This window comes from Gopherus evgoodei, chromosome 18 (assembly GCF_007399415.2).
Source record: "Gopherus evgoodei ecotype Sinaloan lineage chromosome 18, rGopEvg1_v1.p, whole genome shotgun sequence".
Taxonomy (NCBI): Eukaryota; Metazoa; Chordata; order Testudines; family Testudinidae; genus Gopherus; species Gopherus evgoodei.
Genome location: NC_044339.1, coordinates 6112721 through 6137355, shown reverse-complemented (window position 1 = coordinate 6137355; position 24635 = coordinate 6112721). Strand labels below are relative to the sequence as shown.

Here is a 24635-nt window from a genome sequence, read left to right as displayed (position 1 = left end):
CATTAGTATTGCATGGCACTGTACCGACCTAAAACAAAGGTCTGGAGTAGTGACATCAAAAGTGAGGTCTCCCATACATGCATTTCTTATAATTAGTCACTTCCAGTGCTGCCTATTCGTATTATAGGTTACCCTCATTGCCGGTGATTGCCTCTTAGCCGCTGCTATCTCATGCCATGTGAAGCTTGCTAGCTTTGCTTTCTCATGATAGTGATCCAGGCCTGCATGGACACACACGGAAGATGCAATGTCAAAAAAAATATTACACGTGTATTGATATCCCTTAACAGAAAAATAGTGATTTCTCCCCCACCCCTCCAGATTGGCACTGAAACAAGTAGCTGAGGTACTTTTATAGATGCCCCTTTTTGGGTAACCTACTGAATGCACAGTTGCCAACTTATCAAATGTTTAAGTGTCAGTATCTAGTATTTGTAACAATACCATAAAAGAAATATACATAGAACCAGACACCGAGCAGTATGGTTTTAGGATGTATTAGGATACGATGTGTCTGACCCCAAAGTACAGATTGTGCTAAAGAGAATTTGTTTGCACAACGTAGCGCATTGCCAATTTACAGCAGTTTTTGTTCTACACAGAGAGCAGTACCCCCTCGCTAATTGCTTATAATTAATAAGTAGGGCCCTACCCAATTCATGGCCATGAAAAACGCATCATAGACCATGAAATCTGTCCTTTTGTGGGCTTTTACTCTATACTATATCAATTTCACAGGAGAGACCAGGCTTTCTTAAACTAGGGGCCCTGACTCAAAAGGGAGTTGCAGGGGGGTCGCAAGATTATTTTGGGGGGGGTCGCAGTATTGCCACCCTTACTTTTGTGCTGACTTCAGAGCTGGGTGGCAGAGAGCGATGGCTGTTGGCCAGGTGCACGGGTCTGGAGGCAGCACCCTGCCAGCATCAGCAGCACAGAAGTAAGGGTAACAATACTGCAACCCCTCATACAATAACCTTGTGAGACACACACACACACACACACACACACACACACACACACACACACCTTTTTTTGAGTCAGGACTTCTACAGTTACAGCACTGTGACATTTCAGATTTAAATAGCTGAAATCATCAAATTTATGATTTTTTTTTTTTTAAATTCTATGGCCATGAAATTGATCAAAATGGACTGTGAATTTAGGCAGATTAGGCAGTTTTTCCTTTGGAATGTTATGGTAAGTAATGCATAACTCCCATAAGCAGCTTTTTTTTTTTTAACCTACACAATTTTTCCTTATTATCTTATTATGTTTTGTGACTAATTCATACATTTTTTTTTCTTGTTTGGTTAAAGCAGCTTAGCAATGTTATGCATATTATACACCACATACCCTTTTTTTAGTAGCTAGGTCCTCAGTGTCACAAATGATCAGTTTAGAGACCGTTTCAGCTGTCTGATGTTCAAAATAGTGACTTTTTTTATTTTCTACAGCAGCCCTGTTCCAAATAGACATTTTAGATCCAAATAATCCTGAAATACAATCCATAATTCTGTCTAATTTTTTGATTCGTCTATTTGAAAAATACCAGACTGTAGAACAGTCTTTCGCCCAGCTATTGAGTCTTACGCATGATCTTGATAAGATGCTATTATACTGATTAACAAAGACTTACACAACAATGATACATTTCCTTTTAAACAAAAAACAAATGTAGCTGTGTTCTAATGAGAGAGAATCAAAACCACAGATCTATGCATAAACTCACTGTGCTTAGTAATATACAGTTTAAATAACACTTAGACCTGCCCAGACTAGTGGTGTCTCTAATGCTTCTATAGTCGATTGCTTACACAATGATCCATAAATGGTAGGTTAAAGTGTAGTTGGCCAATCTGTAATTTATAAAGCACTTGTTATCTTTTCTATTTCTTCTGATGCCTGGGGGTTTCTTCACTGGTCACTGATATATTCCTATCTCTGGTTTGTGGGATGCACCTTTCAACAGCTTAAGTTGGCTAATGTGATAAATTTCTCCACATCTCTTTTGTTTCCAGTAATCCAAATTTATACACAGATGAGCTCAGTTTATTTCCCATGTAATAGGGACCAAATTATGCTTTTGTTCAGCATATGACAGAAGCTGGTTTTTTATTCTTTATTTTTTTTTATTCCTTTGTTATATATAATTTATTTGTACTTCCTTAACATGGGCATTGCTAGTTTTCCATAATAAATATAGTACTTGACAGCTAAGTCCGATGCTCACAATCTTCTGTGAGAAGATAGATTGCTGTTTCTCCTGCCCCAGGCGCTCTGTTTTAAGAAGAGAGTTAGCGATAGACCTTTTTACCCAAGCTTTTGCGAGTTAATTTGGTGTTTGTAGCAATTCAACTTTAGGTAAATATTTGAAAGCACAAAGGTTAATAGCCAACACTTTTGTTATGATAGCACAGAAGCAAATAGTGTAAAAACGAAAGCAAAACGAAGTTTAAATGCAGATTTATTCAAACACGTTGAGGGTAAATAAACTTTTGACATTTGTTGATGCTTGAGAGACACAGATAGAAACCTGTTGCAATTTATTTGATTAGCTGTCATGTTTTGCAGTATAACCAGACACAATGTCTATTGTTATATTTTTTTTTAAAAATTGCTATGACACAGCTATAACCGTATTTCAATACTAATAAAGGCACAAACAAGTTTATAAAGCCTTTTAAAAGTGATGGTTTTAGTAATACTTTTGCATCAGTATTGAGGTTCTCCCCTTCAGGTTTTTTTTTTCTTGAACAAAAAAGTTTTTTGATTAATAATAAAAAAAGAAATCTTTGTTTGCAATTGAATTACTTAATGGGGCAGAAATACATGTACATACGTTAGTCACTGTGGCCTTTTTGGGCTTTGCAAAAACATTGAATTGCTATTCTGAGAAGATGGTTATAACCCAACTACAATGTCAAAATAGTGCGGCACCACTAATATATATTTGATAATGAGTGCAAAATTGATTTTTTTGATTTTTTTTTTTTGCAACAAACAACATAAAAACAAAGTCATATGGCACACACACTATGCATAACATATAGGACAAACTTACCATTAAAGACGAGTGGTACCAAAATTGTATTTATACCTATACAAGATACGTGATTAAGAGCTTAATGTTATTAAGGCAATGCATTTTAGAAAACAAACATTCACAGAACTGACATGTAATGTGGCAGGTTATTTGTTTTGTTACCTTTTTATTTAAAATGTGTAATAAGAATTGATAAAAATCCCTATGACATTATTTGCGTACTTCCTTGTATTAGTTTAATTAACTTAAGGCTTTTTACGTTACTTTTACCTTAAGAACACTATTGTATAGAAATAAGAAAAAGCCCATGTATCATATATTAGTGGCTAGGATTAGAAGAAAAATTAGCATTTTTGTTTCTTGGTGTCAAAGTTAGAATCAGGACTCACAATTTGTCAGACCACTCTGTTTTATTAATACAGTGCTCTGCCAATAACACCCAGATAATGTGAGTGGCCATGCAAGACCCAAACAGTCTTATTTATACAGATAAAAGAGCAGGAATTAGACAAAGGGACAAAGAAAGCAAAACAGTAAAATTCACCTGGGGCACAGCATGCATATCCTACTTCCTTACTAACTCTTATCGATCTAAGGCTTATACTTCACCAATTGCCCTTAAATGGTGCAATTGTTGTATGTTAATGTCTGTATTGCTGACACCTGGATTGCAGCATTCCAACAATTTTGCTTAAAGGTACAGACAGCATTTCTTTAATCCTTTCTATTTTCACGATATAATTCATTCTACTTTCACATTGGCAACCATATCTTCAAGAAAGTTAGGAGTTCCTTCAGTTGTTGCATTCCTGAAGGGTTCAAATCATTAGTTTTACAGGACTTAATTAAAGTGAAGCTTTTATTTGAAGTATTTTGATTATTTCTTTGTTGTTGTTTTTCAGTTCCCCCATCTCTTTGTGCAATGGGCGTTTTTCCATAATAATTATAAATCCTAAAACAAGGGGGGAAGACAGAAATGGAGGAAGCAGTATAGGAAGGGAGGGAAACATAAGCCAGTGGAGATTAATTAACTTTGTGAGGGCATTTTAAAGTACAGGCTGCAGCAGCGAGTGTAGCAAACGGAGCCAAGCGAGTAGTACAAGAGAAGAAATGAAAGAGGGAGGGTTTGGACAGAGAAAGGGCGTAAAGGAAAAACTTGACCCAAATGTAAAAACGTTAGCGACAGAAGGCTATGCCATTAGCTGTGTAACCAATGACTTCAGTTTATCACTCATTTATTGTGTGATGTTAGGATTAACTAACATGTCATGTCATATATAATCATTGTATGCAAAATAGATTTACATTCTACTCATTGTAGAAGTATGAGATTGATTAGTAATTAGAAGGGAGCAGTATGCATTAAGTATCGAAGTAAAGAGGGCTGAAATGCAGGACCTACAGGCTTAGTCCTATAAAATGCCAGCTTAGCCATACTAAGCCATAGGCGTAAGAAATGCTTGACATAAGTAAGTGACCAAAGAATGACCTGATGCCACAGGATTATGGGGAAAGATGTGCCAATCTGTGGTACTGCAAAAAATTAACATTGAGTAATTTTTTGCTTAAAAGATACCCAGTGTTGACAAGGCCAGTTCAGTCAGGGTGGATTAATAACAATAATTTTTGTTACAAATTTGAGGACGCATCAGTTGGAAGTAGGGTGACCAGATGTCCTGATTTTATAGGGACAGTCCCGATTTTTGGATTTTTTTTCTTATATAGGCTTCTTTTACCCCCCACCCTCTGTCTCGATTTTTCACACTTGCTGTCTGGTCACCCTAGTTGGAAGTAACAGAGGAGGAGAAGGACCTCAGAGTATTGGTTGATCACAGGATGACCACGAGATGCCAATGTGATATGGCCATGAAAAAAGCTAATGTGGTCTTGGGATGCATCAGGCGAGGTATTTCCAGTAGAGATAAGGAGGTGTTAGTACCGTTATACAAGGCACTGGTGAGACCTCATCTGGAATATTGTGTGCAGTTCTAGTCTCCCATGTTTAAGAAGGATGAATTCAAACTGAAACAGGTACAGAGAAAGGGCTACTAGGATGATCCGGGGAATGGAAAACCTGCCTTATGAAAGGAGACTCAAAGAGCTTGGCTTGTTTAGGCTAACCAAAAGAAGGTTGGGGGGGGATTTGATTGCTCTCTATAAATATATCGGAGGGATAAATACCAGGGAGGGAGAGGAATTAATTAAGTTTAGTACCAATGTGGACCCAAGAGCAAGTGGATATAAACTGGACATTAGGAAATTTAGATTTCAAATTAGATGATTTTTAACCATTAGAGGAGTGAAATTCTGGAACAGCCTTCCAAGGGAAGTAGTGAGGGCAAAAGACATATCTGGCTTTAAGACTAAGCTTGATAAGTTTATGGAGAGGATGGGATGATGGAATAGACTAAATTTGGTCAATAAATTGATCTTTGATTATTAGTGGTAAATATTGCCACTGGCCTGTGATGGGATGTTAGATGGGGTGGGATCTCAGTTACTGCAGATAATTCTTTCCTAGATGCTGGCTGGTGAGCCCTGCCCACATGCTCAGGGTTTAACTGATTGCCATATTTGGGTTCGGGAAGGAAGTTTCCTCCAGGGCAGATTGGAAGAGGCCTTGAAGGTTTTTTGCCTTCCTCTGCAGCGTGGGGAACGGGTCACTTGCTGGAGGATTCTCTGCACCTTGAGGTCTTTAAACCATGATTTGAGGACTTCAAAAACTCAGACATAGGTTAAAGGTTTGTTACAGGAGTGGGTGGGTGAGATTCTGTAGCCTCCCTTGTGCAGAAGGTCAGACTAGATGATCATAATGATCCCCTCTGACCTTAGTCTATGAGTCTATAGTCCACTCCCAATAATTGATAAGGAGGTGTCCATACCAAGAGAGGGAAAGTTGCTTTTGTAGTGAGCCAGCCACTCCCAGCCCCTATTCAATCCGAAATTAATGGTGTTGAATTTGCAAATGAATTGTAGTTCTGCAGTTTCTCTTTGAAGTCTGATTTTGAATTTTTTTTGTTGTTGTTGTTGAAGGATGGCTACTTTTAAATCTGTTATTGAATGTCCAGGGAGATTGACGTGTTCTCCTACTAGCTTTTGTATGTTAGCATTCCTGAGGTCTGATTTGTGTCCATTTATTCTTTTACGTAGGGTGCACCATGTGTGTAAATGCTAATGAGGTGTAGTTAGAATCACGTTATAAAAAGAGGGTGCCCAAATTGGGTAAAATGAGTTCCCTACAGGAAAACCCCAGCAGGAACCATCCCTCTACTGAGGCTCATTGGGCAGGGCAACCATCAGAGTTTGAGTATCATTAAAGATGTGAGTACTGTATAAGTACATTTGTAGTTTGTGCATTGGTCTTTATAGGATTTCTATATGCTTGGGTAATTATAAACTTAATTGTAACTTTAGTCTGTTTTATCAATTTTATAAGACCTTGTACTTGTGAATGTCAGTGTGTTGGTCACTATCCTTGATTGTTTGTGTTCCTAGAGACTCTAAATCTGAAGCAAGTAGCAGAGGTGACTTACTTTGACTTTTCTGAGCTGGAAACTGTAGTGACCAGCGCCGAACCCACGGTGGCGTCATAGCACATTACTACATTCACTTTAAATCAAATAAAAAGTTACAGCTCAGAGAAGGGAGTGGGGTTTGGTGGGTTAGAGCCGGGGGGCTGGGAGCCAGGACTCCTGGGTTTTTTCCCCGCTCTGGGAGGAGATCGAGCACTGCTACTGTCCCTGCACAAGCTGAATTTGTTACCCAAGTCCCTGTTGCTTGTGTCTGCACTTCCTGCTGCAGTGAACTGTTTCTGGGCCAGTTAATACATGTTTTAAAGCTAGCAAAGACAGGTTAAAAAGCGTAACTTCTGTCCCTCCTGTTGGCCGTACCTTACCTGACAATCTCCTGGTCTTCCCTTCATTCTTGTAAACTATAAGCAAGGTACAACTCCATCACAATGGCTGATATTGTCCGTTTGCTGTTTTAATCTCCCACTTTGATCTTGTTCTAGCTTTAAGCCTCCTTTTAGTCCTTGGACTTGTTTCCTCATTTGTTTAACTTTCATCTCACAGAGAGAATCCTGGGGTTGTGACCCGCGTGGGTGAACCAGCCCCATAATTAGTCGCATGTTTTCGTACAAAAGATTTTGAGAGCTCTTTTATGATGGTTTTCGTCCATCATTACTGCTAATTCTTGGATTTGGGCATTTTGCTGTTTTAACGTTTTGCTGTATCTGGGCATCCGGCCCAGAAAAAGATTCCTTTGTAATTAGTCTTTATATATTCTTCTTCGAGTGATTGCTCATATCCATTCCAGTTAGGTGTACGCGCCGCGCGTGCACATTCGTCGGAAAACTTTTACCCTAGCAACTCAGTGGGCCGGCAGGTCGCCCCCTAGAGTGGCGCCACCATGGCGCTCCATATATACTCCTGCCGGCCCACCCGCTCCTCAGTTCCTTCTTACCGCCCGTGTCGGTCGTTGGAACAGTGGAGCGCGGCTTAGCTGACCTCCACTTCCCTAGCTACTCGTTTTCTCGTATATAATTATGCAGTTATAACACTTTTATATATATATTTGTATGGTTAGTTTAGTTAGCGGGGTTCAGGAAGTAGCCCCTTCCATGAGCCCAGTGCCGGAGCCATGCATGGCTCACCGGGTTTTAAAAAGGGGCCCGGCTTGCCAGAAGCCGCGGCCGAAGAGAGATCTACATGACTCCTGTTGAAGTGCCTCAGGGAATCACACTTGACAGATAAGTGCCCCATTTGCAAGGCTTTTAAGCCGAGAACAAAAAGGTGCGGGACTTTCACTTGCCCCTCCACCTTGGGCGCGGAGCGATGTTCAAGCGGCGGGCAGAAGCGCCTCCTCGGCACCGGACCCCGCCGGTACCACCAAGGCCTTTCGGCACCGACCGTCGCCGGCACCGATGTCGACTCGGCACCGCTCCCTTCTTCCGAGGTCGAGAGAGTCTACGATTCCTGCTGGTGCCTGGCGGCTCCCCGGCACGCGCCGTGGTTGAGCCCCCTGCTCCCGCTACTTCCGTGCCACCTGCATCGCAGCCAGAGAGCTCGCCTCAGTTGCGTTATCCGGCACCGTCACCTGCAGAGGCACCGATGACTTCGGCTCCGTCGATTCCAGTCCCCCAGGACCAGGGAATCCGCTGCCTGGCAGCTCCCCGGCTCGCGCCGTGGTAGAGCTTACTGCTCCTGCTGCTTCTGTGCCAGCTGCACCACAGCTAGACAGCTCGTCTAAGATGGCTCGCCCGGCACCGACGACGTCGGCACCGTCGATCCCGGTCCCACGAGGGCCGTAGAATCCGGTGCCTGACGGCTCCCCGGCACGCGCCGTGGTTGAGCGTATTGCTCTTGCTGCTTCCGTGCCAGCGGCACCGCAGCCAGAGAGCTCGTCTAGTCGGATCGCCCGGCGCTGACACCTGCTACGGCACCGATGACGTCGTCACCGTCGATCCCGGTCCCACAAGGGCCGTAGAATCCGGTGCCTGACGGCTCCCCGGCACGCGCCGTGGTTGAGCGTATTGCTCCTGCTGCTTCCGTGCCAGCGGCACCGCAGCCAGAGGGCTCGTCTACGTCGGATCGCCCAGCACCGACACCTGCTGCGGCACCGATGGCGTCGGCACCGTCGATCCCGGTCCCACACGGGCCGTAGAATCCGGTGCCTGACGGCTCCCCGGCACGCGCCGTGGTTGAGCGTATTGCTCCTGCTGCTTCCGTGCCAGCGGCACCGCAGCCAGAGGGCTCGTCTACGTCGGATCGCCCGGCACCGACACCTGCTGCGGCACCGATGGCGTCGGCACCGTCGATCCCGGTCCCACACGGGCCGTAGAATCCGGTGCCTGACGGCTCCCCGGCACGCGCCGTGGTTGAGCGTATTGCTCCTGCTGCTTCCGTGCCAACGGCACTGCAGCCAGAGAGCTCGTCTACGTCGGATCGCCCGGCACCGACACCTGCTGCGGCACCGATGACGTCGGCACCGTCGATCCCGGTCCCGCAAGGGCCGTAGTATCCGGTGCCTGACGGCTCCCCGGCACGCGCCGTGGTCGAGCTAATGCTCCGGCTGCTTCCGTGCCAACGGCACCGCGGTCAGAGAGCTAGTCTAAGTCGGATCGCCCGGCACCGACACCTGCTGCGGCACCGATGACGTCGGCACCGTCGATCCCGGTCCCGCAAGGGCCGTAGAATCCGGTGCCTGACGGCTCCCAGGCACGCGCCGTGGTTGAGCTCCTGTTCCGGCTGCTTCTATCGGCACCGTCGATTCCAGTCCCACAAGGGCTATCGAATCCGGTGCCCGACGGCTCCCCGGCACGCGCCGTGGTTGAGCGTATTACTCCCGCTGCTTCAGTGCTGACGGCACCGCAGCCAGACAGCTTATCTAACTCGGTTCGCCCGGCACCGGCACCTACCGAAGCTCTAATGACCTCGGTACCGTGGATCCCGGCCCCACGAGGGCCGTCGAATCCGGTGCCTGACAGCTCCCCAGTACGCACTGTGGTTGAGCCTGCTGTTCCCTGCACGCCGGAGATGTTACCAACGGCGAGGGCTCTCAGTGCCATGACAGAGTCAGTGCTGCCTGACCCGGGCACCGCCGGTACGGGTAATACAGTCTCTTCAAGGGACTGTCCCCTGTCAGTACAGCAGAGCGGCACCGTCCATGATCACGGTCCCGCAGACACTCCAAGTCCTGTCGGCACGCCGGACACCACTGGCAGTCCCGGTACTGTTTTCCTCGGTACTGGTCACACTCGCTGCACCGGTCGGTATCCCGTTCGCCGACCCGCTATCGGCACCGTTCCGACATCTGGCACCGGGGCAGGTACCTTGACTCCTGTAGCTCTTCTCCGAGCCTCGAGATCTCGGTCGACCTCCCGACACCGTTCTGGTTGCGGGTCTGGATCTCGTTCCAGGTACCGATACGCCTCCCGATGCCGGTCCCCGGTGCCGAGTTGGGCAAGGTCCGAGTGAGTCAGAGACTCGGCCCGTGCCTTCTTTTAGTACCTCCATGGCCATCCGGACACGCATCCGTGTCATCCCATATGCGCAGATTTTATGCTCAGGACCACGATCCTGATATCATGGCCAGCGGGCGCCAGCCCCGAAGCAGAAAGAGCCTTGGCGAATGCAAGGTGTACTCTGCAGGGGCCCTACGCCTCTGGGTAGCAAAGCAACAAGCCTTGCTTAGCTGCGATAATTATAGCACCTGGGTGGAGGAGTTTCTCCCTCGAACCTCCCACCTAGAGTTCGCTGCCGTCTTGGAGGACGGGGGAAAGAATTTACCCTTTGTTGGTAAAGGCATCTTCGCGGCAGAGACAGCCCCAGACTGCGAAGCCTGCTGGACAATAGGGTCCTAATGCGTCTCAGCGTGTATACGCTTGCGACCAAACGCAGGCCTTTATGGCCCCAGCCGCCATACTCTGTGCCTAGCCAGAGGCAGAACTCTGGAAAACGGCAAGGCCAAGGTGGTCGCAGACAAACGTCAGGCCCCCTAAAAAGCCAGAGTCGAGGTCCCTCGCAATTACCACTGGGACCAAAGACGGACCTTCCAAGGTTCGTCGGAGGGCGGTGTACCAGTCGCAGGACGGGGTCCTGATCCCGCTTTCTCCTGGCATGGCCCCAGTTACTTTTAGATCGCTGGGTCCTGCGCACGATGGAGCATAGGTACCACCTTTAAATTGCTCCAGCCCTGTCCCCCTTCAGCGGACGAAAGGGGCTAGGGGTTTTACTCCCGTTATGCCCTAGTTCCCCACTCGAACACAGGTCTCAGACCTCCCTGGTCCTGCATGGACTCAACCGGTTTGGGATAAGGTTAAAGTTCTGCATGGTATCCCTGGGAACCATTATTCCATCCTTGCCTCCTGGGGGCTACTATGCCGCCCTGGATAGGAAGGACGCGTACTTTCGCAATGCCATCTTCCCTCCGCACGGGAGATGCCTCCGCTTTATAGCCAGCGGTGAATACTCCCGGTTTACGGCCATAGTCGCCGCCTACCGTAGCTATGTCGGATATGCGTTTTTCCGTATTGGGACGATTCGCTTATCCGAGGAGACTCTGACGCACAACCCACTCAGCCGTGGGCATCGTCACGGTCTTATTCACAGATCAAGGCCTGATGATTACTATAGAGCAATCCACTCTGGTTCCCACGCAGAGGTTGGGCTTCCTAGGGGCTATCTTGGTCTCCTACCTAGCCGGAGCCTGCTTATCGCAACTGCGGTTTTAGGCGATGGCATCAATCATCTGAGGTCTGAAGGCTTTCCCAACGACCTCAGCTCGTTCTTGTCTCAGTCTCCTGGGTCCATGGTTGCCCGCAAGTTTGTAACCAAGCACGCCAAGCTCCGCCTCCGTCCTCTCCAAGTCCGGCCCACCTCGGCGTACCGCTTGGACAGGGAGCCAATGGTCATGGTAGTCACCGTTCCCTCGAACGCCTTAGGCTCCCTAGAGTGGTGGCTAACCCCCTCCTTGGTGTGGACAGGATGCGGTTTCATCCGCCCCAGCCCTCACTGCCCCTGACGGCGGACGCATCATCTCTCTGCTCGAGTGCTCATGGTCACCTCCGAGCTTAAGGCCTTCGGTCTTCTAGGGAGCTGGCATTCCTCATTAATGCCCCAAAAATCAGAGTAGTCCGCCTGGCATGCCAGGGGTTCCAGCGGCAGCTGCGAGGCCGTTGTATCTCGGTGTTTACAGCCAACACAATGGCCAGGTGCTTCATAAGCATTCAGGGGGGACATAGTCCTCCCCCCTTTTTTGTCAGGAGGCCATCCATTTCCGGGTCTTTTGCATGGCCCGCTCGATGGAGCTGGCGACGTCCTTTCTCCCAGGCGTTCGGAACGTCTTATCTCTTTGACTCAGCAGGTCTTTCCTGTCTTACGAGTCATCACTCTGCCCCATGTGAGGCGTCCCGCTTTCCGGAGGTGGAAATGGTTCCTCACACAGACCTGTTCGCTCACCGCGAGTGCAGGAAATGCCAGGTGTTCTGCTCCTTCCAAGGTCTCTCCTCGGAATCGATCTTGGACGCATTCCTGATACCGTGGAACGGCCAACTGCATTATGCCTTCCCGCTGTTCCCACTGGTTCGTTACGTCCTGCTCAAATTCCGCAGGGGCGGAGCGTGCGTCATCATGATCACTCCAGAGTGGTCCAGGCAGCACTGACATACCACGTTGCTCGGCCTGTCAGCCCAGACCTCATCACTCAGGGCAATGACAGGCTTCGTCACTCGGACCTGCAGCCTCTTCGCCTCACGGTGGCTCCTGCGTACCTGAGTTGGGGTGACAGGCAGCCTTCCACCTGGTCAACGTACCGAGCCAGGTGGAAGCGTTTCCTTTACAGCTGCAGTACGCTCGATCTTGCTCCTGCTGAGGTCTCGATCCCCTCTATTTGGCCTGCCTCTGGCCTTCAGCGGCAGGATCTGGCGGTATCATCGCTGAGGATACTCTCAGCAGCCGTCCCTACCTTCCAGCAGGCTAAGATGGACGTTCAGTGTCCCACGCTCTATGGGTTCGAGGTCCCTCAAGGGCTTGGAGCGCTTGCACCCTCGGGTGCGCCGCCCAGCCCCGCCCTGGGGCCTCAACCTAGTCTTGGCCAGACGGGTCTCTGAGATCAGAGCTCTTACGAAGGTTCCACAAAGACAAGGTGCAGTTGTGACCGCACCCGGCTTTCCTCCCTAAGGTGTTTTGGCCTTTCATGTTACCCACAGCTCAACGCAATGGGCATAACCGTTGCACTCCTTGGACATCTGTGGAGTGCTCGCATTATGTTGTGCTGACAGAATCATTTCCTAAGGTGCCCCAGCTCTGCCCCGGTAGCGGGCCAAAGGGAGGGCTTGCTTGTTTTCCTCTCAGAGGATCTCATCTTGGGTGATGGCGGACATCCCCACTTGTTCTGATTTGGCTCATATTTCCCCAAGCCACATCACCGTGCATTCTACCAGGGCTCAGGCTTCATCTGCCGCCTTGCTGGCTCGTGTTTCTACCCACGAGACCTGTCACGAAGCTCCATTGGTCCTCGGTCCTTACCTTTGCTTCGCAGTATGCCCTGGTTCAGCAGTCAAGAGAGGCTGTAGCCTCTGGCTCGGCAGTTTTATTCTGCCACATTTCACTCCGACCCCACCGCCTTTGTAAGGCTTGGGATTCACCTAACTGGAATGGATATGAGCAATCACTCGAAGAAGAAAAGACGGTTACTCACCTTCGTAACTGTTGTTCTTCGAGATGTGTTGCTCATATCCATTCCGCACCCGCCCTCCTTCCCCACTGTCGGAGTAGCCGGCAAGAAGGAACTGAGGAGCGGGTGGGCCGGCAGGAGTATATATGGAGCGCCATGGTGGCGCCACTCTAGGGGGCGACCTGCCGGCCCACTGAGTTGCTAGGGTAAAAGTTTTCCGACGAATGTGCACGCGCGGCGCGTACACCTAACTGGAATGGATATGAGCAACACATCTCGAAGAACAACAGTTACGAAGGTGAGTAACCGTCTTTTCTTAAAGTATGGCTTTATGCCCAGAAAAATAGTTGGCTTTTATTAGTTTAACTGGTTATTTAAGGTGTTTTGCCAATGTAACACTTCCCTTCCCCCCCAACCAGGCTAGCCTGCTGCACGCGTAGTTAGGACCGCTAGCCCCCAAAATCCAACCACTATGAAGTTACTATCCTGAATCCAAATTACCCATTGCCTTATGCTTAGCTAATGGCTCCTGCATGGCTCACCAACTATTCACTGAAAGGTGTAACCAACTGATTGGCAACGCTTGTGGTTCAATATTAGTAACGTTCAAGAGACCCAATAAATCTGGCTGGACTTGGGTATTGTCTAAAGACAGAGTAAAATGGTACAGGAAAGAAAGAGTTAATACATCACCAGTCCTTCCCAGGAAGTGAATTCTCGCAGCGTGTTCAGTTCACCTTGCTCAGAAGACGTGCTTCCCAAATGTCCCTTTAAACCAGGGCCGCCGAGGTGAGGGCAAAGGGGCCAATTTTCCCCAGGCCCCGCAGAGGCCCCCACAAGAGTTTTTTGGGGTCCCTGGAGCGGAGTCCTTCACTCGCTCCAGGGGACCCCGGAAAACTCTCACAGGGCCCGGGTCCTTCCACTCCAGGTCCTCGGTGGCAGAGGGTCCTTCTGCACCAGGACCCACCTCCGAAGTGCCCCAAAGACCTGTGGCAGGGGGTCCTTCCACCCCAGGATCCACCGCTGAAGTTCCCCGAAGACCTATGGCGGGAGGTCCTTCCACCCTGGGACCCGCCTCCAAAGTGCTGGGTCTTCAGCGGCAGTTCGGCGGTGGGGGGGTGTCCTTCTGCTCTGGGACCCGCTGCCGAAGTGCCCTGAAGTCCCGCAGCAGGGGGTTCCTTCCGCCCCAGGACCTGCCACCAAAGTACCAGGCCCCCGCTGCCGAAGTGCCATGTCTTCAGCAGCAATTCGGCAGCAGGCACCCCCCGCCGCCAAAGACCCCAGGCCCCCTGAATCCTCTCGGCGGCCCTGCCTTAAACTAGCCATCATTTGTAGCATGGGTGTTTACACAACGCTGTTCACACCACTTCAACTTCATGTTGAACTAGCCAGCTGATACCAGCTTTGTTTGGTGCCTCCCTGTATCTTCCCCTCTCTCGTTTTGAATAATAAATGCCAGTCATTACGTGACTTAACACTACTCCCTAAAGCGTTCCTACATCTTACACTAGTTCCTTGCACCGCATTGTACTTTGGTTCCAGATATTGCACATTAGTACATAACGCTCGTCCATCTAACTCTTAACAGTTTCTGTATTTGCCTATGCCAAGTGCTAAGCTGAACTTGTCCTGGGGCATTGTGGGATATAGGCCTTAGCACAGGTGAGCAGGAATAAGCATGATTCAGTTTAATATGATTACCCAACACAGGTGCAATATTAATACCATGAGCATAAAAGCTATTAATGTGATTGTGTGTGTGTGTGTGTGTAATCTGTATGCATTGGCTAACGGAGGGCTCCAGGGCATTTCCCCCCACCCCACTCCACACATGGTGCTTTTGCTCTGAGTGCAGGACTCTGGCACTCAACCCCAGGCCTCCTTTGTAGCAAAGCAAGAGGTCCCTGGATGGCCTCGCTCTCCATGTTTGTTTGCTGCCCGCATCATCCAGGAGCTGTTCAGGGCACCGCTGGCCTGAACAGAGAGATGGAGACCTTGGGGCGAAGAAATGTGTGCCATCTGCTTAGTTTGTAGCTCGAAGCGCTTTGCCACTCATGAATTGTCTGTACATTGAACGGTCTGGAGGGTGTCCAGCCCATGTGACTTCACTGAGGGAGGCATGAATGTTGATCGTGGGGGTTGTAGTGTCTAGAATAGCTCCAGAACCAATAACTCTGATGAAAGTCTCGTGTCTCACACAGCAACAGTTTGAGCCAGGGGATGCCCGCAGTTGGGAAAGTGGAGAAAAAGGCACTTAAATTGCAGCACTTTGTTTTTCCAACAACACATTTGATCTACTAGAAGCGTCTCCTGCAGTACATTGTGAGCTCAATCCTTGAGGGGGCCATTTGGGGATTGGTCCTGCTTTGAGCAGGGGGTTGGGCTAGATGATCTCCTGAGGTCCCTTCCAACCCTAATAATAATAATTAATAATAATAAATATGGAGCAGAGGGCGCTGTAAAATGCTATGCAAGTATTGTACTTCAGAGAGGCCATAGCAGAGGATTATTTATCTGCACTGGCTACAGTAACGCCACACAGACTAGTAGGTTAAAAAACTCTAGTTATTTTGGCTACAGTTTAGGGAAAGATTCCAAAGATTCACGGGGCCCCAAGTCCAGCCCCTGGAGAGGTGGTCAGAGCAGTTCCTGGAAATATTCAAAGAGATGTTAGCTAAGACACAGGGCTTGTCTACATCACAAAGTTGCAGCGCTGGTGAGGGGGTTACAGCGCTGCAACTTAGGAGGTGTACACATCTGCAGGGCATCACCAGCGCTGCAACTCCCTGTTTGCAGCGCTGGCCGTACTCCCGTTTTGTCTCGGGTGTAGAGGATCCAGCGCTGGTAATCAAATGTAGACACTTACCAGCGCTTTTCTTCACCTCCGTGGAATAAGCAGGTATCCCAGCATACCTGAGGAAGCGTCTGGTAATCAAGCTGGTCTCCTTCCCTGGTTTGCTCTCGCGTTCCCCGAACCCCGAGCAAGCAGGTCTCCTTCCCTGCGGTTTGCAGAGGGGTTCGGGGAACGCGAGAGCAAACCGCGGCAAAGCTGGTCTCCTTCCCCGGTTTGCTCTCGCGTTCCCCGAACCTCCGTGCAAGCAGGTCTCCTTCCCTGCGGTTTGCAGGGTGGTTCGGGGAACGCGAGAACAAACCGCGGCGAAACTGGTCTCCTTCCCCGGTTTGCTCTCGCGTTCCCCGAACAAGCAGGTCTCCTTCCCTGCGGTTTGCAGGGTGGTTCGGGGAACGCGAGAGCAAACCGCGGCAAAGCTGGTCTCCTTCCCCGGTTTGCTCTCGCGTTCCCCGAACCCCGAGCAAGCAGGTCTCCTTCCCTGCGGTTTGCAGAGGGGTTCGGGGAACACGAGAGCAAACCGCGGCAAAGCTGGTCTCCTTCCCCGGTTTGCTCTCGCGTTCCCCGAACCCCTGTGCAAGCAGGTCTCCTTCCCTGCGGTTTGCAGGGGGGTTCGGGGAACGCGAGAGCAAACCGCGGTGAAGCTGGTCTCCTTCCCCGGTTTGCTCTCGCGTTCCCCGAACCCCCCTTGAAGCCGCCCAACAGCGCTGCAGTATGGCCACATCTAACACCACTTGCAGCGCTGGTTGCTGTAAGTGTGGCCACTCTGCAGCGCTGGCCCTATACAGCTGTACTAATACAGCTGTAACAACCAGCGCTGCAAAATTTTAGATGTAGACATACCCACAGTCTGTCCCCGCTTGCCTGCCTCATGGATCAAGTGTGAATGAATGAACGAATGAAACAGGCATTCCGCTGCCAGCAGGAGCTGTGCAGAGGCGACTCCTGCAGCTGGAGAGAGCTGGATTTTTTTTCTTCCTTTTTAAACATCATATCAGTAGATCTAAAATGTCAACATGTTTTCGAGTTACTTTCTCCTCCATCCAGCACTGTCCTGGCTCCTGTGTCTGTGCATTAAAGCCAAAGAAGCTCTAGCTCCGTCAGCAATGCTAAGGGTATGGCTACACAGCAATCTGGAGCCAGGTCCCAGCACGGGGCCGATGGATTAAAAAGGCTTGCACTAGTGCTTGGAAAACAGCCACAGAGACACTACTTTGAAGTCGCAACTTGGGCTCTGAAGCCCACCCCCACCCAAGGCTTCAGGCACTAGCACAAGTCCCTCGACCCTGGCTGGGAGGCTCACTCCAAAATGCTGTGTAGACGTATCCTAAGAGGCCGCATATGAAATGCAAATTGCTGCCTTTGTTTAAAGAGCCCATTGGTTTTGTATGGCTGGGTGCTGCGAGCTCAGCTGTTGGGTGGGGGATGGATGCTCGGCTTGGAGATAAGGGGCTGCACGTTCTAAAGTGCCCAACTTCCTTGGTTTCAGATCCTGGAGGAGGCCACAGGGGAGGAGGCCAAGCTGCATGCAGGCCAGCACTTCGGGACAAAGGTCCTAGCGACGATGAGGCCGCCCCCTCTGGAAGAACAACCCCACGGCATGGTGAGGTCCTGCTTAGCTGGTATCCTGATTGCACAGTGAAGAAAGTGCCACGCTGGAGTGGGAGGGAGGGGATGTTTTATACTATACTTCAGAGAGGAGCAGCCCTGTGCAGCTTAGTTTCTCTTAACTACCGTGTTGGCACCTGCTGCTGGGGTGACAGAGATTCCAAGGCCAGAAGGGTCCATTGTGACCATCTGGTCTGACCCCTGGATAACACCGGCTGGAGAACTGCCCCAAAGTAATTCCCAGCACACATCTCCTAGAAAAACATCCACTTCTGATTCCAAAATAGCCAGTGATGGAGAATCCACCATGACCCTGGGAAAATTGTTCCAATGGTTAACCCCCTTCGCTGCTAAAAATCTACTCCCCACTTGCAGTCTGAAATTGTCTAGCCGCCAGCTGTTGGATTGTGTCCATACCTTTCTCTGCTACACCAAAGAGCTCACATGGCACAGGCACCAGAGCTGAGCAAATTATTTTGGTTCAGGGAGTCTCACCCAAAAATCCAGGAGGGGAAATCAGCTCAATTCGAACCATACTGAATTTTTTCAACATTTTTCATCCTATTGAAAACTCAAAAACCTTTTGTTTCAGATTAACGAATACCTCTCGGGTCGATTCAAAATGAAATGTTTCCTTTTGTTGTTTCAAGTGGATCAAAAGGTTTCGGTCAACACAAAATGAAATTTTTTTTGAGTTTTTTCATTTTCATTTGGCCGTTTTTGGGAGGGGTTTTTTTCCCCCACTTTTTTTTAGTTGGCCAAATGAGCGTTTGAAACACTATTCCCAAATGAAAAGTTGAAATGAAACATTTTAACTTTGAAAAATAATCATTATTCAGTCAAAATTATTTAGTCAAGTTCAACTCGAATTCGTGAATAGTTTCAGAGCCCCCCAACGTGCATTTTTGACACCCCTCTCTCTCAAAAAAGAAAAAAAAAAATTCCCCCACAGGTCCCATTCAGATGTGCCATTCCTACCACCCCAGAAGCCAGCAGTGCTCCTGACGGGTAGGTATGTGCCACCGTATGGCTGGAACCCTGCCACCCACAACTGATGTGCCATGTAATCTTAGCACCACTTGGCACTATCTGGGCATGTCACAGATTCCATTCCCTCCCCAGAAACACATGGTGTCCATTGGGATTCTCCGTCGGTTCCCGTTCTCCTCCTCTCTGCAGAGGATGAGCGTCCTGGTGAAGCTGCCTGGCGACGCCCCTTCAGAGGCGTACATAAAGGGGGCTCCAGAGATGGTGGCCAGTCTCTGTAAGGAAGAAACAGGTAAAAGCCAGGGACCCACATCTCACCGCTAGGGATGTCTGACTGCCTGCTGGGTTTGGCTGTCGACAGTGGAAACCACCCGTTGGCATTTTCCTTTGCTCACTAAAGACGACCTAGAGAGGAGGCAAATGGTTCAAATTTCATGAGAAGCAACAATAGCGACACCTCTGTTTATGGCAGCCTGATGTTGGAGCCCATTGGTCGCTCCATCTTAGGACTTGGGAGGCGGGAGGGGCAGGTACTCACTGAACAAGGCTAAGAAACTCTGCCACCCAAATCTCTCTAGATCGTGTACCTCAATTGCCAGCTGTTTCAACTTCCTGGCTCCTTATCTTGGGAGCAAAAGGGAGTGGATCAAACCACCATGTGGGCAATAGATGAAACGAGTGGCCTCTTGAATTTCCAGTAGCCCATAAAGTGCTGATATACACTAGATCAGCCATTGTTCCCAAACTGGTTCTGCATTTGGTCCCTACCTTGGACGTAGTCTGCGTTGCTGATACAGCCCTTCCTTGCAGTCCCTCTGGATTTCTCCCAGTTGTTACGACACTACACTGCAGATGGTTTCCGGGTCCTGGGGCTCGCCTACAAAACGCTAACTACTGTCAGAACCTTTGAGGAAGCTCAGCAGCTGACAAGGTGCGTGAGCCTGTGTGATGTTTTCCTTCCTTCTCACTTTCCTCTCCTTCCATTTCTTGTGTGATCCTTGGGGCACTTCAAGTTCCCTGAGTCAGCTAGAGCTGGGCAAAAATTTTTGACCAAAATTCTTTTCTGAGAAGAAAAAAGTTGCTTCGGCAACACTGCACCGTTTCACAAATTTGTGTCTGTTTCACTGAATTGTCTCAGCTGGGGGCGGGGGAGGGGGAAGAACCATAAATCAAAAAATTGAAATGTTTTGGGGGAGGTTGGGATTTTTTGTTTTTAATCCAAGACTTCTTTTAAAAATGTTCTTTACGTTTATTAAACTGATCAAAACTGTTGAAAAAATGGTCAAATGTTTCATTCAACCCCAAATGATTTTTTTTGTTTGTTTGGAAATGTCGGCAAACCGAAAAATCACTTCTTGGCATAGCTCTAGGGTCAGCATTGAAACAAAAATCAGTTCATGGAAGTTCTCTGGCCTGTGTTATAGGAGGTCAGGCTAGATGCTCACAATGGTCCCTTCTGACCTGAATCTATGAATATTAGGAGATCTAAATGGCTTTTAAAGAATCAGACACTAAAGTAACTGCCAGTCTGATTCACTCCCCTAACCTTGTGCTGGCATCCGACACTTATGCCAAGTGCCCTGTTGTGTCCTGGCAGGGAATCCGTAGAGAGTGGAATGACTCTCCTTGGCTTCCTAGTGATGAGAAACGTCCTCAAGGCAGAGACGGCCCCTGTGATCCACCTGCTGAGGAACGCAAACATCCGCACCGTCATGGTGACAGGTGACCGGCAGAGCTGCTTCTGGGGTGGGGATGGGAGAGGCCATATCTATGGAAGGGATCACGTGTTTAAAGCTCATTGCAACTGTAAAGGAATAAGTGTGAGGTCTAGTGGTTAGAGCAGGGGACTGGGAGCCAGGAGTCCTGGGTTCTATTTTTGGCTCTGCCACTGACTCTGACTGTCCTTGGGCTAGTTGCTCTGTTCCTTAGTGTATTTATCTGTAAAATGGAGCTAGAAAACAGGACCCCCCCACGCCCCCCTTCACAGGGGGAATGGGACTGGGAGGCTTATGTGTTCATTGTCCCTTATTTATTAAAAGCCTTGGGAAGAGCAGCTGTGTTAAGTCTGGTTCTGGTTGTGAAACCCCGAGCCGATGCAGCACTGCTCTGAGAGGTGTGAACTCTCCCGTTCCTCTCCCCTTGCCAGGGGACAACATGCTGACCGCGGTGAACGTGGCCAAGAGCTGCCGGATGGTGGAGCTGAAGGAGCGGGTGGTGTTCGTGAACGCCTCGCCGCCCAGCCACAACAAACCCGCTGCCCTCAAATTCATCCTCTCCGATGACTCCCAGGGGCAGGAGCAGCCACAAGTGAGTCCCAGCCGGGCCGGCAGGAAAACCCAACAGCCTTGCGTGTGAATCCCTTCCCCCCATGCAGTATTATGGGGTATGGAACAAACAGGGCCATGCAAGAGCCCTCTTCGGCCCCCATTCCTCCCCGCTGAGCTTGTGAGGCATCCAGCTGGTACAGTGGTGAGCAGAGAGCTGGATGCCACACATCCCATGGCACAGGGAATCCAGGGCCCTACAGTGGGACTCACTAACTTGCCCTCGTCCTTTCCTCTTTATTATCTGCAGTGTCATGTTGCTCAGAGGTGCCTGTCAGGAGCTGGGCCCCATTGTGCTGGGAGCTGTACCAGTGTCCTGTATCTTGCTCCTGCAGGCAGGCCGGTTCCCCACCCCCAAGAATATACTCGTCCCTGAACTGTAGCTGACCCCCTATCGCCGGAACAGGCAGGCCCAGACCGGAGCCCGGCAGGCGTGGCTGCCCCAAACTTCCGGCCGCGTTGGGCAGTGGGATCCGATCTAGCCTGCGCTTCCTCAGCCAGGGCAGGGCATCTCCAAGGAGCCGTCTCTCGGGCTCAGCGAGCTGGGGACTGGGTCGTGGATCAGGGCGCGACCCTGATTTGGGGCCGACGGGGTGGCCCAGCTTGATCCAAACCCCGCTCTTGTTTTGGTGTGGGAGGGGTGATCTCCCTGCCCCCCCCACCACTGATCTCAGATGCTGGGGCTAGGTTAGACTGTGGAAAGAAGTGAAGTCAGCGAAGAGCTGAGCGGGTGCCTGTCTGGTTTGCTCCGCAGGGCCTGTACCAGCAGGATGGCTGTTCACTCGAGCAGCAGCCCTGCCACTTGGCACTGAACGGGAAATCCTTCGCTGTGGTCTGTGAACACTTCCCCCACCTGCTACCCAGGGTGAGTCCTTCCCTCTCCAGCCTCCTCCATCTCATGTAAGCAGCCTGCTGGAGGTGAATCCTGCCGTGCGTCTTCTGGGCAGTGGGGATGGCAAAGGTCTCCTGCCCACCACCAGTCTGGGCTTTATGCTTCTCCTCCTTGTTTTCTGCCCATACCTGGCAGTAGCAGAGCAGAGACACACAAGCTGCAGCGTTCCCAGGCTGCCATGAGTTTGTCTCCCTGCAGATCAGGTAAGGAGGCAGCCCCTGCCTTGTAGGATTTCAGGGCCCTGTGTCATCGCAGCTAGGAGCGTGGGTGATGCGTGAACTGCCAGCTGTGGGAGGTGAGCCCCTGGCCCGACCCAAGATCCTGGACCCCAGAGCCCCCCCCACTGCAGCCGCCAGCCCTTACCCCCAGTTAGCGCCCCCCAGCACCAGGAGGGCGGGCGGCCCAAGCCAGGGGCACCACACGGGGAGCCACAGAGGGGGACATGGGGGCAGAGCATGGGTGGGGCCACACCTGGCTGTTTGGGGGGGCACAGCCTCCCCCAGCCTATGATACCCACCGCCCATGGCTAGGAACCTCTCCTGCGGGTTCCCACCATCACTGGAACAAACGTTCCCGAGTCCCCATGGGAACCAGCAGTGGATACTACATAGCCACATTGCTCGCCACGATCCGCCGCCGCCACCTAACCACCGTGGAAGCAATCCAGGGACCAGAGTCACACCAGAAAGGAGAATGGCCCTTCTCTCGGGCAGCAGCCATTCCCGTCGTCCCATTGCTTGTGGTCCGTTAGTCTCTACTCAGAAGCCTCGCTGGTTGTTGCTCTGCCTAAGTGCTTTGGATGCCATGACTTAACCTGACCACGAAGCTTTTCCCTTTCAGATCTTGATTCAGGCCACGATTTTCGCTCGCATGTCGCCGGACCAGAAAACACAGCTGGTTTGCAGGTTACAAGACCTTAAGTAAGTCGGGGGAAAGAGGAGGATGACAAGACAGTGTAAGACCTAACACTTCCTTCCAAAGCGACCTCTTGTCAATGCAAAGCAGGACGCTTAATTTCTCATAGGCTCTTGGCAGCTGTGAAATCAACTTGCAACTGGCCACGCCATTGGATCCATTTCCATCTTTTCCCTCCCCCACCCAAAACCTGGGGGTTACCCTACTTTCATGCTGCAAAGCCTCGATCCAGCCTTTTCCCCGAATTCACAGGTGTTTGGCCCTTTTATGGAGGGAGTGGGTCTGAGCTGTGACGTTCAAATCTGAGTTTTCCCCAAGGTCTGAGCTTGTTGAGAGCCTGGCTTTTGATCCATACCCATCTCTGGTTTCTGTGGGCAGGTGGAAACAATGATTTTTTAACTACAGATTGCGAGGGAGAGATGAAAAAGTCAGGATTCAAGAAACCCTTAGGAAAGTCCTAGAGGACTCGGAACCCAAATGCTCAGGTGCTTCGGCTGTTTTGGAAGGGGAGATCTTGTAGGGTTTTTTAAGCCAGAGGGAAAAGAAATTTTCTCTGGCAGCACTTGGAATTATAGATTTTCCCACACTATCACCGGATTTAAATTTTTTTTTCCTCCTTTGATCTGACAGACTGAGAGCTTCTAATTACATTGTAAGATACTGGAGTATCCCAGCTACAAATCCAGCCCATCTTTGAGGCAGACAGCACTTAGAATCATAGAATGTCAGGGTTGGAAGGGACCTCAGGAGGTATCTAGTCCAACCCCCTGCTCAAAGCAGGACCAATTCCCAACTAAATCATCTCAACCAGGGCTTTGTCAAACCTGACCTTAAAAACCTCTAAGGAAGGAGATTCCACCACCTCCCTAGGGAACCCATTCCAGTGCTTCACCACCCTCCTAGTGAAATAGGTTTTCCTAATTCCAACCTAAACCTCCCCCACTGCAACTTGAGACCATTGTTCCTTATTCTGTCATCTGCCACCACTGAGAACAGTCTAGATCCATCCTCTTTGGAATTTGTCAGGGTCTCAGTACAACCTGCATCGTGTACTGACGTTACTAGCACTTCCAGCAGTGCAGGGAGCTGTGGGGTCTAAGGCGACAACAACACAAAACTTGTCTGCCAAAAACTTACCACTGTTGCTACAACTGGTCCGTCTCCACCAATGGCCACAGAGATGAGAGTGCTTAACCAGCTGTACTTCACGCCCTCGCGTTGCCTCGCCCTGCGTGAGGCTGTGGTTAGACACAGGCTCTTTGGCTACACAAGCGTTCCCATTGTTGTTGCTGTTTGTGGAGCTGCACCAGAGGCGACGGCAGGAAAACTTTGGCAAAGAAGTCCTGTGTAGACAAGACTTGCGTGTAAACTGGTAGGAGAACCCGGAATTCCGGAAACAGTGCCTTTGGCAGATCAGCACGAAGAAACCTATTCTAAGCTCTCTGGGGCAGGGCCTCTCTTTTTGTTCTGAGTTTGTGCAGCGCCTAGCGCCAAGGGGTCTGTTCCCTGACTGCAGCTCCACTGTGTGACCCAAAAAATAATAAAATCCAGTTAATATTTTACACAAATGACATAAATTTAGTTAATCTAAGTAATTGAGAAATTAGCGCATTTGTCCTTAAAGCTGAATCGACTTCTCTTATTAACTTGAATCTAAACAGTTTTAAGTACAGAGTTATTGTCCGGGGGATGGAAGATTTTTTTTTTTAATAAGCATTTCAATTTCTCTTTTAGGTTTGTTTTTTTTTAGTACTTACATAGGTCCAAAGAAATGTAAGAAGCGAGTTGATCACAGTCCCACTAGTATGCATGCGGCAGTAGGCATTTCTGATACTGTTTCAT

The 24635-nt window shown here is 49.6% G+C and overlaps 1 protein-coding gene across 10 annotated transcripts in view; it reads left to right on the top strand.

The window, feature by feature from the left end:
- Window positions 1-24635, top strand: part of ATP13A2 (ATPase cation transporting 13A2) — a 79657-nt gene that overhangs the window by 48514 nt on the left and 6508 nt on the right. For all 10 annotated transcript variants that reach the window (XM_030537744.1, XM_030537745.1, XM_030537748.1 and 7 more), the window contains 7 exons: window positions 17557-17670; window positions 18798-18954; window positions 19473-19593; window positions 20260-20384; window positions 20809-20969; window positions 21741-21851; window positions 22719-22798. In XM_030537744.1, coding sequence (XP_030393604.1) covers window positions 17557-17670; window positions 18798-18954; window positions 19473-19593; window positions 20260-20384; window positions 20809-20969; window positions 21741-21851; window positions 22719-22798 — 869 coding nt within the window. The remainder of the gene's footprint in view (window positions 1-17556; window positions 17671-18797; window positions 18955-19472; window positions 19594-20259; window positions 20385-20808; window positions 20970-21740; window positions 21852-22718; window positions 22799-24635) is intronic.